The sequence below is a fragment of the Blennius ocellaris genome (assembly GCF_963422515.1).
Source record: "Blennius ocellaris genome assembly, chromosome: 24".
NCBI lineage: Eukaryota > Metazoa > Chordata > Actinopteri > Blenniiformes > Blenniidae > Blennius > Blennius ocellaris.
In genome coordinates this window covers 11,671,881-11,686,422 of record NC_137673.1, presented here as the reverse complement: position 1 = coordinate 11,686,422, position 14,542 = coordinate 11,671,881, and the positions used below count along the sequence as shown (strand labels likewise).

The window sequence follows — 14,542 nt, the reverse complement described above, 5'->3', positions numbered from 1 at the left end:
ACTTTGACCAGCTAAGCCACAGCGCCTCCTGCAGGGCATTTTTAGTGCTGCTTTACCTGGTGTCAGATGTAATGCAAACACATCTTTACATCTTTATTGTTTTTATACATACAAGTTTCAGGGTTATTCATACACCGGGACAAACAATCTTTAACGACAGCTGCACCGGGAGGGAAGCCTCGCTAGCAGCAGTTAGCAACAAGTTGCTAGGGCCTTTTCATTTGATTACGGTAACAAGTCTCACCTTCTCTGTTGATATCCACGGAAAAATAGCTGCAGGTAAGAAGGAGCAGCAAGGATCTTCAAAGACAGAGCCGACACCATGATTGGTTCTGATGATGTCACGCCGTGCAGTTCCATGATTGGTCGTTGAAGACGCCGTCTCCTGATTGGTTGAACGAAAGATGATCCGGGACTGCAATTTGCTCGCGGGGACATTTGATTGGAAGTTGAAAGCTACAGCAGGCATCGTGATTGGTTTTGATAAGATGATGCTGCAAATGTAATTGGCCTCGGCGGGACTTTGTTCTACCAAATGTCGCGTAGCGGAACCTTTCGTAATGTCTGGACTATCAGATGCTACTTTTTTCACACTTTTTAAACTCAGTGGCTTAAACAAAGATGCTAATTTATGGATTTTTAAAGGTAAACGAGCTTCATGTCAAAGATACATGGATGATGCGTTTAGGTGCATCACGTAACTCTGGACTCCATGGCTGTGCTCCAGGCTGACCAATCCTCTCCTCACAATCACAACCAGCAAATACTTTATGACCTGAGATGAAACCCTCAGTGTTTGTGTATTTTTGCAGTAATTCACTTGCCCTCCCTCCCTCCCTCTCTTTCCCTCCAGTCCAGTCCGTCACCCACCATGGAAGCAGTGTTTAAAACTTGTTTATTTTTAAAAAAGAAGAAGAAAAAACCTGCAATCCCACAGTGAAATTCATACCCTGTTACAACGTGGACACATGTACTGATACACAAGTGTTTGTACTGTATATGTACAAAAATATATAGTCTTTTTAAATCTGGTTGGTGCAGCTTATGTTCATTTATTAAAAATAGTGTACACTGTACTGTCTGTGGTCCATATTGACGTGATCATTTACCAACATCAACATCTTTCACAATTACACACTTAAATCACGCAGTACGTTATATTACTGTATATTACTGTACAGGCAGAACATTTCCTAAAAACTCTAATCAATTAGTTTTCAGCAAACTGCACCATGATCCTGTCCTGTCAATTCCTCCATGACCCAGGTTCCTCCATGTCAAGACCAAGACACAATGAGACGTGACTGGAACACCAACGGTCTCTGTCCATGCTCTGTCCACTCTCTGTGCTGTGGACACGTCCTCAGGTGATGGAGGTGAAGGTGGAGAACAGCTTGATGGAGTGTTGACCAGCTCCTGCTCCACTTTACACAAGCTGGAAAAGTCCCACACACACCAGGTCCCTCTTTGAAGGTTCCAGAGTCTCATTGTCCTCTGAAGGACACTTGTTAAGGTCCAACATGAAGGAACGGGATTCAAACCTCAACAAAGAATTTAGACTAACAACAAAACATCTCTACAGCTTCCAATGAACCAACACATGAAGAGGAGGAGGAGGAGGAGGAGGAGGAAGAGGAGGAGGAGGAGGAAGAGGAGGAGGAGGAGCAGGAGGAGCAGGAGGAGCAGGAGGAAGAGGAGCAGGAGGAGCAGGAGGAAGAGGAGGAGGAGGAGGAGGAAGAGGAGCAGGAGGAAGAGGAGGAGCAGGAGGAAGAGGAAGAGGAGGAGCAGGAGGAGCAGGAGGAGCAGGAGGAAGAGGAGCAGGAGGAGCAGGAGGAAGAGGAGGAGGAGGAGGAGGAAGAGGAGCAGGAGGAAGAGGAGGAGCAGGAGGAGGAGGAACCCTGGTTCGATGCTGGACTCTCTCAGCTCTTCACACTGCACCACTGACACTCAGCAGATCTTCTGGTGGTTCCTCTGTCGCTCACTGCTGGATGAAGCTCTGCTGTCCTCAGTGGACCTTCAGGACACACAGTGTCCTCTCCACCTGCAGAGAGAAGAGAGGTCAGAGGACATGAGGACAGAGGTCAGAGGACATGAGGACAGTCTCTGAGGAGCAGCCAGGACTTCAGTCCTGTCCACAGCAGCAGCTCAGAGCTCATGAAGGACCACCACTGTCAGACCAACACAACCAGCCTGTGGCTCCTCTGATTGGCTGACTGTGTCCTCTGCTGTCCAATCCTGAAGCTGCTCAGCGTTGTCCTCTCACAGCCTCACTGAGACGTCCAACACTGGATCTTTGTTCTCACACTAACTGTGTTTAGTAGAAACCTGCTGGAAGCAGCAGGGACTCACTCCAACATCTACTGACCTGAGAGTCTGTAGGCTGCAGTCTGGACTCTTCTGAAGACCAACCAGCTGCTCCACATCTGGATCCTGAAGGTTGTTGTAACGCAGGTCGAGCTCCTTCAGGTGGGAGGGGTTGGACTTCAGAGCTGAGGCCACAGAAGAACAGCTGATCTCTGACAACCTGCATTTCCTCAACCTGAATAAAGAGAGAAAGCATGAGAATGAATGAGGAGAACCAATCAGATGTGTTGATGGAGAAATGAGCAGCTCCTCATTACTGAGTCCTGATCAATGAGCTGTTCTGTTGTTGTGGATCTTCATCATCACACTCATCATCCTCATGTCAGCACAACCTTCACACTCCTCCTCATGTCCACACACATCAGTAAGAAGCTGCTGAGCTCAGTCCATCTCTCACTGCAGGACCAGAGTCTCACATCACTAACATTCCTCCTTCTACAACAGTAACAGACAGTCAACTGACCTCAGAGTCTCCAGACTACAGAGTGGACTCTCCAGAAAACCACACAGCTGCTCAACTCCTGAATCCTGCAGCTGGTTCCAACTCAGGTCCAGATGTTTCAGGAGGGAGGGGTTGGACTTCAGAGCTGAGGCCACAGAAGAACAGCTGATCTCTGACAAACTGCAGTTCATCAACCTGAATAAAGAGAGAAAGAAGTGAGATTAGAGGACAAAGTGTGATGTTGAAGTCATTGAGAGTGAAGAAGTTTTTCATTATTTAGGTGTTTGTTGGGTTGTTTAGTTTGATATAAATTCATTCTAAAATACTTGTTTAACTCCACAGTTCATTTACAAAAAGCCTCTAATTTATAGTGTGTGATTTACTGTAAATAAATATTTGTTTGCTTTTTAAAGGTCCTTTAAGTAACTGTGTGCATATTTCTCATGGTCTTCTAACAAGAAGGGTCATTTGAGTGTCGCCCCCTACTGGTAAACCTTGGTGGTAACTAGCTGCTCACCAACCCGACCCCCCCAGCCTTTAAGTCACAGCTCCTCTAATTCAATTCAGACAATAATACTTTAGAGAGCTGGGCTGCTACATGAGCTGAAATGAGCAGCTGATCATATTCAGAAGAGACTGATCACACTGATCCTTGTTGTTCATTTCTTCTTCTGAAGAAGGTTGGAGCCCCGAGGAAGTGAAAGAAGAAGGAGCTTATTATTGTCACTGATGTGATCTTTGTTCTTCTGGAGAGCTGAATTGATGTGACAGCAAACAGAAGCAGTGTCCAGTGGGAGGACAAGTCAACAGCCAAGCTTACTGGACATCAAGACAACAAGTCCAGTTTGTGTAAAGGAGGACAAAACGCTGCAGCAATTTAAAGTGTATTTAAAAGATGTTAATAGGACTAAATTACAGTTCAGGGTGAAAACAATGAATTAAATAAGTCCACTGTGATTAAAACTAGACACTCCTATAGATATATTTGATCTTCCTGTGTCTCACATAGAGTCTAAAAGGTTCAAACAGAGTTGGACTTTCCAGGCAGCAGCAATAGTGTGTTACTCTAAAAGGCCAGCAGGGGGCGCATAGTGATTGAAGGCAGTGGAGCCCCCAGGTGGAGTCCTGTACGTACTGCACCTACAGTTTATTTGAAGGTGTGAACATTTATTTTGAAGGGGTGTTTGCTTTTGTCTCTTCCTGGTGAGCCGTCAGCAGAATGTGTTGCTGGGCTGTTTTCCTCTGTGTTTCTGTACACACCCCCGGGGCTCGCCAACCACCATCTTCTCTGTGCACAGAACGGAAAATCACCCCCCGGCGCTCACAACGCAGACGCTGGGGGGAGGGGGGGTCTGTGTGGACTATGGTATTGAATCCTGGCGGCGCCACTGATTGGAGGAGCCTCAAAGCTGCACAGAGGCAGCTGCATATTAAATCCTGCAGCCGAGACAAACGCCAGCTCAACCTGTCTGCCTCTTTGTTTCCTGCTACAGGATTTAATGTCACCCTCCATGACACACACTGGCTCAGGGGGGCAACAATGGCAGAGTGAGTGAGAGTTTGGAGCTCCAGCTGGGAGATCAGTGACTCTTCATCCAGGAGAGATCAGCCTGCTTTGAAAGCTGAAGGTGAACATGGAGCCTGTCAGAGCTGGACAGTGAATTGTCCAGTGCAGCACCTTGTTCTTCTACCAAGCTTTGAAATGTGGAGCTCCACACGGCTCTGCCACAGTCACAGGACTAAAGTCTCAGTTTCTCATGGAGATCCTCAGTGTGGATCATCTCATATCAGCCTGATGTCTGACCTTTAGTGGAACACAACTTTCACTGCACACAAACTCAAACATGGAGTCTGACCTCAGAGTCTCCAGACTACAGAGTGGACTCTCCAGAAAACCACACAGCTGCTCAACTCCTGAATCCTGCAGCCGGTTCTCACTCAGGTCCAGATGTTTCAGGTGGGAGGGGTTGGACTTCAGAGCTGAGGCCACAGAAGAACAGCTGATCTCTGACAAACTGCAGTAACTCAACCTGAATAAAGAGAGAAAGCATGAGAATGAATGAGGAGAACCAATCAGATGTGTTGATGGAGAAATGATCAGCTCCTCATTACTGAGTCCTGATCAATGAGCTGTTCTGTTGTTGTGGATCTTCATCATCACCCTCATCATCCTCATGTCAGCACAACCTTCACACTCCTCCTCATGTCCACACACATCAGTAAGAAGCTGCTGAGCTCAGTCCATCTCTCACTGCAGGACCAGAGTCTCACATCACTAACATTCCTCCTTCTACAACAGTAACAGACAGTCAACTGACCTCAGAGTCTCCAGACTACAGAGTGGACTCTCCAGAAAACCACACAGCTGCTCAACTCCTGAATCCTGCAGCTGGTTCCAACCCAGGTCCAGATGTTTCAGATGTTTCAGGAGGGAGGGGTTGGACTTCAGAGCTGAGGCCACAGAAGAACAGCTGATCTCTGACAACCTGCAGTTCTTCAACCTGAATAAAGAGAGAAATAAGTGAGATTAGAGGACAAAGTGTGATGTTGAAGTCATTGAGAGTGAAGAAGTTTTTCATTATTTAGGTGTTTGTTGGGTTGTTTCCCACATGGAAAGAACCTATATGAGGATATATGCACATATATGAAACCTATATGCAGCATATATGCACATATATGACCATATATATGCTGCATATATGCACATATATGCTGCATATATGCACATAAATGCTGCATATATGCACATATATGACAATGTATGGGCTGCATATATGCACATATATGCTGCATACATGCACATATATGACCATATATATGCTGCATATATGCACATATATGCACATATATGCTGCATATATGCACATAAATGCTGCATATATGCACATAAATGCTGCATATATGCACATATATGACAATATATGCTGCATATATGCACATATATGACAATACATGCTGCATATATGCACATATATGCTGCATATATGCACATATATGACAATATATATGTTGCATATATGCACATATATGCACATATATGCTGCATATATGCACATATGCAGCATATATATTGTCATATATGTGCATATATCCAGCATATATATTGTCATATATGTGCATATATGCAGCCCATATATTGTCATATATGTGCATATATGCACATATATGACAACATATATGACAACATATATGCTGCATATATGGAAAGTCCCACACGGACAGAACCTATATAAACATATAGGTTTTGATATAGGTTTTGAATATATGTGACATATATAAAATTGGCCATTTTCCTATGTTTTATGCACATATATGGACCTATATGCACAGATAGGTACATATTTTTATATATATATATATAGCTCAGGTGGCAAGGCAACGGACTGGTGCACGGGAGACCCTGGTTCGATTCCCGCTAGTGGTCACTGAGCAAAAAACGGCATCCAGTGTGGGCCCACATGGAAAGAACCTATATAAAGGTTAGGATATATGTGGCATATATAAAATTGGCCATTTTCCTATATTTTATGCACATATATGTACATATATGTGTGCATACATGGGCACATATAGGTGTGCATATATGGGCACATATAGGTGCACAAATAGGTGTGCATATATGGGAACATATAGGTGTGCGTATATGCGCATATAGGTTTGGAATATATGTGACATATATAAAATTGGCCGTTTTCCTATATGTTATGTACATATATGTGTGCATACATGCGCATATAGGTTTGGCATATATGTGACATATATAAAATTGGCCGTTTTCCTATATGTTATATACATATATGTACATATATGCGCGCATGTATGCACACATATATGTACATATATGTACATAACATATAGGAAAACGGCCAATTTTATATATGTCACATATATGCCAAACCTATATCAAAACCTATATTAAAACATATATGTTTATATAGGTTCTTTCCATGTGGGTTAGTTTGATATAAATTCATTCTAAAATAGTTGTTTAACTCCACAGTTCATTTACAAAAAGCCTTTAATTCATAGTGTGTGATTTACTGTAAATAAATATGTGTTTGCTTTTTAAAGCTCCTTTAAGTAACTGTGTGAATATTTCTCATGGTCTTCTAATAAGAAGGGTCATTTGAGTGTCGCCCCCTACTGGTAAACCTTGGTGGTAACTAGCTGCTCACCAACCCGACCCCCCCAGCCTTTAAGTCACAGCTCCTCTAATTCAATTCAGACAATAATACTTTAGAGAGCTGGGCTGCTACATGAGCTGAAATGAGCAGCTGATCATATTCAGAAGAGACTGATCACACTGATCCTTGTTGTTCATTTCTTCTTCTGAAGAAGGTTGGAGCCCCGAGGAAGTGAAAGAAGAAGGAGCTTATTATTGTCACTGATGTGATCTTTGTTCTTCTGGAGAGCTGAATTGATGTGACAGCAAACAGAAGCAGTGTCCAGTGGGAGGACAAGTCAACAGCCAAGCTTACTGGACATCAAGACAACAAGTCCAGTTTGTGTAAAGGAGGACAAAACGCTGCAGCAATTTAAAGTGTATTTAAAAGATGTTAATAGGACTAAATTACAGTTCAGGGTGAAAACAATGAATTAAATAAGTCCACTGTGATTAAAACTAGACACTCCTATAGATATATTTGATCTTCCTGTGTCTCACATAGAGTCTAAAAGGTTCAAACAGAGTTGGACTTTCCAGGCAGCAGCAATAGTGTGTTACTCTAAAAGGCCAGCAGGGGGCGCATAGTGATTGAAGGCAGTGGAGCCCCCAGGCGGAGTCCTGTACGTACTGCACCTACAGTTTATTTGAAGGTGTGAACATTTATTTTGAAGGGGTGTTTGCTTTTGTCTCTTCCTGGTGAGCCGTCAGCAGAATGTGTTGCTGGACTGTTTTCCTCTGTGTTTCTGTACACACCCCCGGGGCTCGCCAACCACCATCTTCTCTGTGCACAGAACGGAAAATCCCCCCCGGCGCTCACAACGCAGACGCTGGGGGGAGGGGGGTCTGTGTGTACTATGGTATTGAATCCTGGCGGCGCCACTGATTGGAGGAGCCTCAAAGCTGCACAGAGGCAGCTGCATATTAAATCCTGCAGCCGAGACAAACGCCAGCTCAACCTGTCTGCCTCTTTGTTTCCTGCTACAGGATTTAATGTCACCCTCCATGACACACACTGGGTCAGGGGGGCAACAATGGCAGAGTGAGTGAGAGTTTGGAGCTCCAGCTGGGAGATCAGTGACTCTTCATCCAGGAGAGATCAGCCTGCTTTGAAAGCTGAAGGTGAACATGGAGCCTGTCAGAGCTGGACAGTGAATTGTCCAGTGCAGCACCTTGTTCTTCTACCAAGCTTTGAAATGTGGAGCTCCACACGGCTCTGCCACAGTCACAGGACTAAAGTCTCACTTTCTCATGGAGATCCTCAGTGTGGATCATCTCATATCAGCCTGATGTCTGACCTTTAGTGGAACACAACTTTCACTGCACACAAACTCAAACATGGAGTCTTACTCTAGAGTCTCCAGACTACAGAGTGGACTCTCCAGAAAACCACACAGCTGCTCAACTCCTGAATCCTGCAGCTGGTTCCTACTCAGGTCCAGATGTTTCAGATGTTTCAGGAGGGAGGGGTTGGACTTCAGAGCTGAGGCCACAGAAGAACAGCTGATCTCTGACAACCAGCAGTGAATCAACCTGAATAAAGAGAGAAAGAAGTGAGATTAGAGGACAAAGTGTGATGTTGAAGTCATTGAGAGTGAAGAAGGTTCAGACTGGAAGAGTTTAGAAATGTAAAGTTGTTAGGTAAATTTGTACTTTATGTTTATTATTAGTACTTGATATAATGGGAATTAACATTTTGTAAGTTATCGTTGTTTCATGCATGTCTATTATAACCACTGTTCACTGTTTCACACCTGCAAGGGCACGAGTCTTTGTATTATTGAAACTGTACCACTCTGAGACTCTTCAAGGTCTCTGGCCTCTGGGCCGGGGGACATCTGATCTGAGACTCCTGCTTCAACTGTGTGAACCATATAGAAGTGTAACCACACACACACACACACACACACACACACACACACACACACACACACACACACACACACACACACACACACACACACACACACACACACACACACACACACAGTGTTGTGATTGGTCAGACTGAAGCCAAAAGGGGGCGGGGTTAATGCTGTGCACCTGCAGACCACAGAGAGGAGAGTCGGAGGAGTAAAGGTGAAAAAAGAGAGCAGTTCTATTGGAGATGGATTTTATTGCCCCTGGAAGTCAGAGCAAGTGGCAGAAGAGCTGCTTTGGACTTTTGATGAGTTTCACTGGAAGATTGATGAATTAGTGGACAAAAGGACGTCTGAAGTCTCTGGCAGCACGACTGTAAGTCCTGTGAATTTAAGTGACTGTTATTCCACAGTAGAAAAAAGGCTTCAGAGGTTTTTATAAAGGGAAAAGGTTGAAGGTATTGACTGGATAGTTTTTCATTATTTAGGTGTTTGATGGGTTGTTTACTTCAGAACTGTGGGAGCAGAGATGTTGGCCTGTACTTTGTTAAATCTTCTTTGTTTCTAGTTTTGTGCTTCAGCTTGATTTGAGTCATTTAGTGAGGAAATTGTCCAGTTTGGAAAGACAAAGGTTCCAGATGTGTGTCAGTGGTTTGGAGATAAACTCTCACCCTCTTGACTGTTTTCATGTCCATTTAGTCTCAATCACAAGTTTTGGTTTCACATTTATTATTCATTTCTATGATTTCTTCCTTACTAATGATACGTCTCTGTGTTTCTCTTTACACTCTTTAATATATTCCATGTGTGTTTAATGGGATTGTTCTTGTTTTCTTATATTTCACTGTATTTATTTTCCTCATTTATTCTAAAAAATTCTCTCAGTAGGAGTTTATTTATTTTTGTATTTCACATATTTATTTGGAACTTCTTTAGTTTTGTGTTTTATAGATTCTCTGTATCTTGTATTTTTCTTTTTGACATCATTTATTTAATCCATTGATCAATTGAGGTTTTTATTGTGTTTTGTCATTAATAGTTTAACATTTCTTACTAATTCTGCATTTCTTACATATTTATTGACATTGTTGTCTATATATTCTGATTCCCAGTCACTTGTCATAAATTATGCTTTTCCACTAGTTCCTACTCAGCCTTACTCGCCTTGCCTCTACTTGACTCAGCCTCGGTTGTTTTCCATTACAATCGTACGACCGCGTCGTGGGCGGAGTCATCAGAGCTTTCTCCGTCATGCACAATAATCACCCCGATATGATGCTTCACTCATTGCAACAATAAATACTGCAGAGATGTTGAACTCTTTTTGTATTTTTTTCTTTTCCAATCAATCAATGAAAGACTTTATTTGTCCCCGACGGCGATAATTAAAAGGTCAAATAGAGCAAATCTATAAATCTATAAATAGATAAATAGTGCAACAACAGACTACAACTCCATCACTGGTAAATAAATATCAGTAATAGTAAAAATGTGATAATAAAAGTGAGTCAGATATAAATAGAAGAGAGAATGAAGGTCAAAGGTTAAATATGTATCAGCAGGAGGCCAGGCAGGGATCAGAACTGAGTTTTTAGAAAAACCTCTTGTCCTTTTTTAACTTGAGACAGTGGGGGAAAGTAACTAAAAAGTTACTTGCAATCTAACTAAGTTACTATTAGAAACAATCACTTAAAGGTAATCAGTAAAGTAACTAAATTACTTTTTAAAGGAGTGGTGTGGCAGTCGTGTCGTGTCAGAGTCTGAGGCAGAACTCTGTGACATGGAGCGTCACAAACACAGTGAGTGGAGGAAGTAAGGCTGCTGCTCTACACCTGAACTTACCCTGGAAACTTGACTTCTTGTTTTACTTCCTGATTAATAGAGGAGAAACTATCTAGAGGCTGCAGTGTTCTACTGACATGTTCTACTGATGTTCTAGAGATGTGAGCAGGAGAACAGAGAGTGGTGGATATTAATGATCAATGATGTCAGAACCTGAGATCTTCCAGTTTACAGTGAGGACTCTCCAGTCCAGCACACAGTCGCTTCACTCCTGAATCCTGCAGCTTGTTGTCACTCAGGTCCAGATGTGTCAGACTGGAGGACTGAGAGCTGAGGACTGAGGACAGAGCTCCACAGCTTCTCCATGACAGACCACAGTAGCTCAACCTGAAGAAGAACCAACAATGAAAACCAGTTCAATGTTTGTCATGGACTCAGTTCTACATCTTTGTTCCTGAACCACGTACACAGCTTTGTTGGAGGCTTTGACCACTGGCAGCAGCTTCAGAAGAGCCTCCTCTGAAGCACCGTATTTCTTCAGGTTAAACTCCTTCAGATGTTCTTCTGATGACAGTAAGATGAAGACCAGAGCAGACCACTGAGCAGGAGACAGTCTACCAGTGGAGAGATGTCCTGATCTCAGGGACTGTTGGATCTCCTCCACCAGAGAACCGTCGTTCAGTTCATTCAGACAGTGGAACAGATTGATGCTTCTCTCTGCAGACACACTCTCACTCAGCTTCTTCTTGATGTACTGGACTGTTTCCTGATTGGTCTGTGAGCTACTTCCTGTCTGTGTCAGCAGACCTCGGAGGAGACTCTGATTGGTCTGCAGTGAAAGACCCAGGAGGAAGCGGAGGAACAAGTCCAGGTGTCCATTTGGACTCTTCAAGGCCTCGTCCACTGCTCTCTGATGGAGATGCTGGAGATTAACTTCCTTCTTAAACACTTTTGACCACCAGGAGGTTTGTTGTTGTTCATCCAGGAGGTTGATTCCAGACTTGATGAAGGTCTGATGGACATGAAGAGCAGCCAGAAACTCCTGAAGGCTCAGATGGATGAAGCAGAAGACCTTGTCCTGGTACAGGCCTTGCTCCTCTCTAAAGACCTGTGTGAACATTCCTGAGTAGACTGAGGCTGCTCTGAGATCGATGCCACACTCTGTCAGGTCGGGTTCATAGAAGATCAGGTTTCCTTTCTGCAGCTCCTCAAAAGCCAGTTTTCCCAGAGACTCCATCATCTCCCTGCTCTCTGGACTCCAGTGTGGATCTGTGGCAGCTCCTCCATCATACTTGATCTTCTTGACTTTGGCCTGGACCACCAGGTGGTGGATGTACATCTGAGTCATGGTCTTGGGCAGCTCTCCTCCCTCTCTGCTCTTCAACACCTCCTCCAGAACTGTAGCAGTGATCCAGCAGAAGACTGGGATGTGGCACATGATGTGGAGGCTTCGTGAGGTCTTGATGTGGGAGATGATCCTGCTGGCCTGCTGCTCCTCTCTGAACCTCCTCCTGAAGTACTCCTCCTTCTGTGGCTCAGTGAACCCTCGGACCTCCGTCACCATGCCGACACAGTCAGGAGGGATGTGATTGGCTGCTGCAGGTCGTGTGGTGATCCAGAGGCGAGCAGAGGGAAGCAGTTTCCCCCTGATGAGGTTTGTCAGCAGCACATCCACTGAGGTGGACTCTGTCACATCAGTCAGGATCTCAGTGTGCTGGAAGTCCAGAGGGAGGCGACACTCATCCAGACCGTCAAAGATGAAGACCACCTGGAGGTCTTCAAAGCTGCAGAGTCCTGCTTCTTTGGTTTGAGTGAAGAAGTGATGAACAAGTCCCACCAAGCTGAACTTCCTGTCCTTCAGCACATTCAGCTCTCTGAAGGTGAATGGGAATGTGAAGTGGACGTCCTGGTTGCTTTGGTCTTCAGCCCAGTCCACAGTGAACTTGTGTGTCAGGACTGTTTTCCCAATGCCAGCCACTCCCTTTGTCAGCACTGTTCTGATTGGTGGACATCTTCCAGGTGAGGCCTTAAAGAGGTCTCCTGGTCTGATGCTGGTTTCTGCTCTGTCTGCTCTCCTGGATGCTGCTTCAATCTGTCTGACCTCATGTTCCTCATTGACCTCTGCAGTCCCTCCCTCTGTGATGTGGAGCTCTGTGTAGATCTGCTTCAGGAGGGTGGACTCTCCTGCTTTAGAGACCCCCTCAAACACCACCTGGAACCTCTTCTTCAGGGCACATTTCACCTTCTGTTGGCAGACTCCAGTAGCAGTTCCTGAAAAGAAGAAACCATGAATGAGTTGAGTGTGTTTGACATTGAATGTGAAGATGACAGTGTGTTAGTGGAGATGTTTCTCCTCCATCAGCTCCATCAGCTCCTCAGTGGAGACCAAACAGCCTCTGGTCTGATGCACATGTTTGCATCACATGAACAACAGAGTTCAGGAACTCTCTTTGTGTCTCCTCGTCTCTGCTTTTGGACTCTGCTGCTTGTTTTGGACTTCCTGCCTGTTTCACACTTTCTGTGTCTGACCTGGAAATGACCTCTGTTCTCTGGACGGACTCTGTTTCTGACTGCTTTCTGCTCCAGCTGAGAACATTTCAGGTTTCATCTCCATCCTGTGAAATGAGATCAAATCCTCTTACTGCTCCACAGACGCTGAGCCAGCTCCTCCTGCTTCATCCTCCTCAGGAAGTCCAGTGTGATCCTCAGAAATGACTCTCTGCTGCTCCTCTGCTCTTCATCCTCATCCTCCCTCTCACTCCCTGAGCATGCTGGGTAATCTGGACTCAGGAGCTTCTGCATCTTCTTCAGCTCCTTCTTCATGAAAGTCACCATGTTGTCCTCCAGCAGCTGGAACAGAGAAACATGTGGAGTTGACTTTGAGCTGAAACTGAAGCCAGATTGAGATGTGAGTGTAAATCCAGTGCAGAGAGCAGGATGGACAACATGTGAAGCCAAATCACACTTCATGTGGGATCCAGCAGAAACAGCTTCAAGCATCAGTGAAGACTGGAAGCTGGATGAAGGTTGGACTGTTTCCCTTTGGACCTGAATGGATCTAATAAGCTGAGTGTCTGTTTCATGTTTCAGCTGGAAGTCACAACAGCTTCTTCTGTCTCATGATGTGACAGTAAAGTGTTGAATGGACACTTGTTCTCACCATAAATATGGAGTCCAGATGTGTTTGCTGCTGAGGGGCGGAGCCACCATGGAGAACCTGGGAGCTCTGCTGGCTCACGCTGCAGAAACATGTTGACATGTTAGTTAAAGCTGCTGTGTGGTGTGATGATGAATCCTGACACAAACACTGATTCTCAGCCCTCATCAGCACTTCCTGCTGCACATTTAAAGTTCCTCTACCTGAAAACATCTTTAAACTCTACTTCTCATAAAACATCCCTTCTGCAGAGAGAATCAACCAAAAACACCAAAACAAGACCATCAACACTCATTTGCACTCTTTTCCAACCTGCAGTTTCCCAAATCGATCACACCAACGTTGATGTTTACAAACAAACCAGCATTTGTGTCCATGAAACTGAGTTTATGTTTCCTAACTGATGTCATCTTGGGAAATCTGCCTCATGGGTTTCTGGGATATCAAAGATGATGTCGCAGAAGCTCCAGCAAAATGATCAACATTGGACTGATTCAGCCCAAAATAAAAGGACAGACTTTCTCAGAGAAAGAAGATTCAAGCCAGGACAAAATTCTTAAATGTTGTGAAACTGATGGTTAATCAGCAAGCGGTCGACAAACTGGTAAGTTCCTTGAAGTGTCTATGCTGGAATGATGTGTTTGTGTGAGTGTCATGATGAATTATATCCAGAAATGTATTAACAACATATGTGAGACGAACATCAACAACTGAAACTGGATATTTTTCCATGTGGATTCTGGTCGAGGAACTTTAAAGTTGAAAGTCATTCAGTT

At 44.3% G+C, this 14,542-nt stretch overlaps 3 protein-coding genes across 16 annotated transcripts in view; 1 reads left to right on the top strand and 2 right to left on the bottom strand.

The window, feature by feature from the left end:
• The window catches only part of LOC308147501 (NACHT, LRR and PYD domains-containing protein 3-like), an 835,749-nt gene that overhangs the window by 49,018 nt on the left and 772,189 nt on the right, over positions 1-14,542 (top strand). The gene's annotated exons all lie outside the window — the stretch shown is intronic.
• The window catches only part of LOC308147500 (uncharacterized protein), a 1,504,609-nt gene that overhangs the window by 1,005,110 nt on the left and 484,957 nt on the right, over positions 1-14,542 (bottom strand). The window contains 3 exon segments of the mRNA XM_080519675.1: positions 2,828-3,001; positions 5,125-5,307; positions 8,319-8,501. Coding sequence (XP_080375801.1) covers positions 2,828-3,001; positions 5,125-5,307; positions 8,319-8,501 — 540 coding nt within the window.
• Positions 4,774-14,542, bottom strand: part of LOC308147507 (NLR family CARD domain-containing protein 3-like) — a 13,414-nt gene continuing 3,645 nt past the window's right edge. The window contains exons 3-8 of the mRNA XM_080519702.1: positions 13,770-13,848; positions 13,252-13,459; positions 11,077-12,880; positions 10,823-10,996; positions 8,723-9,210; positions 4,774-4,836 (exon numbers count right to left, since the gene is read on the bottom strand). Coding sequence (XP_080375828.1) covers positions 9,162-9,210; positions 10,823-10,996; positions 11,077-12,880; positions 13,252-13,459; positions 13,770-13,848 — 2,314 coding nt within the window. The 3' untranslated portion in view covers positions 4,774-4,836; positions 8,723-9,161. The remainder of the gene's footprint in view (positions 4,837-8,722; positions 9,211-10,822; positions 10,997-11,076; positions 12,881-13,251; positions 13,460-13,769; positions 13,849-14,542) is intronic.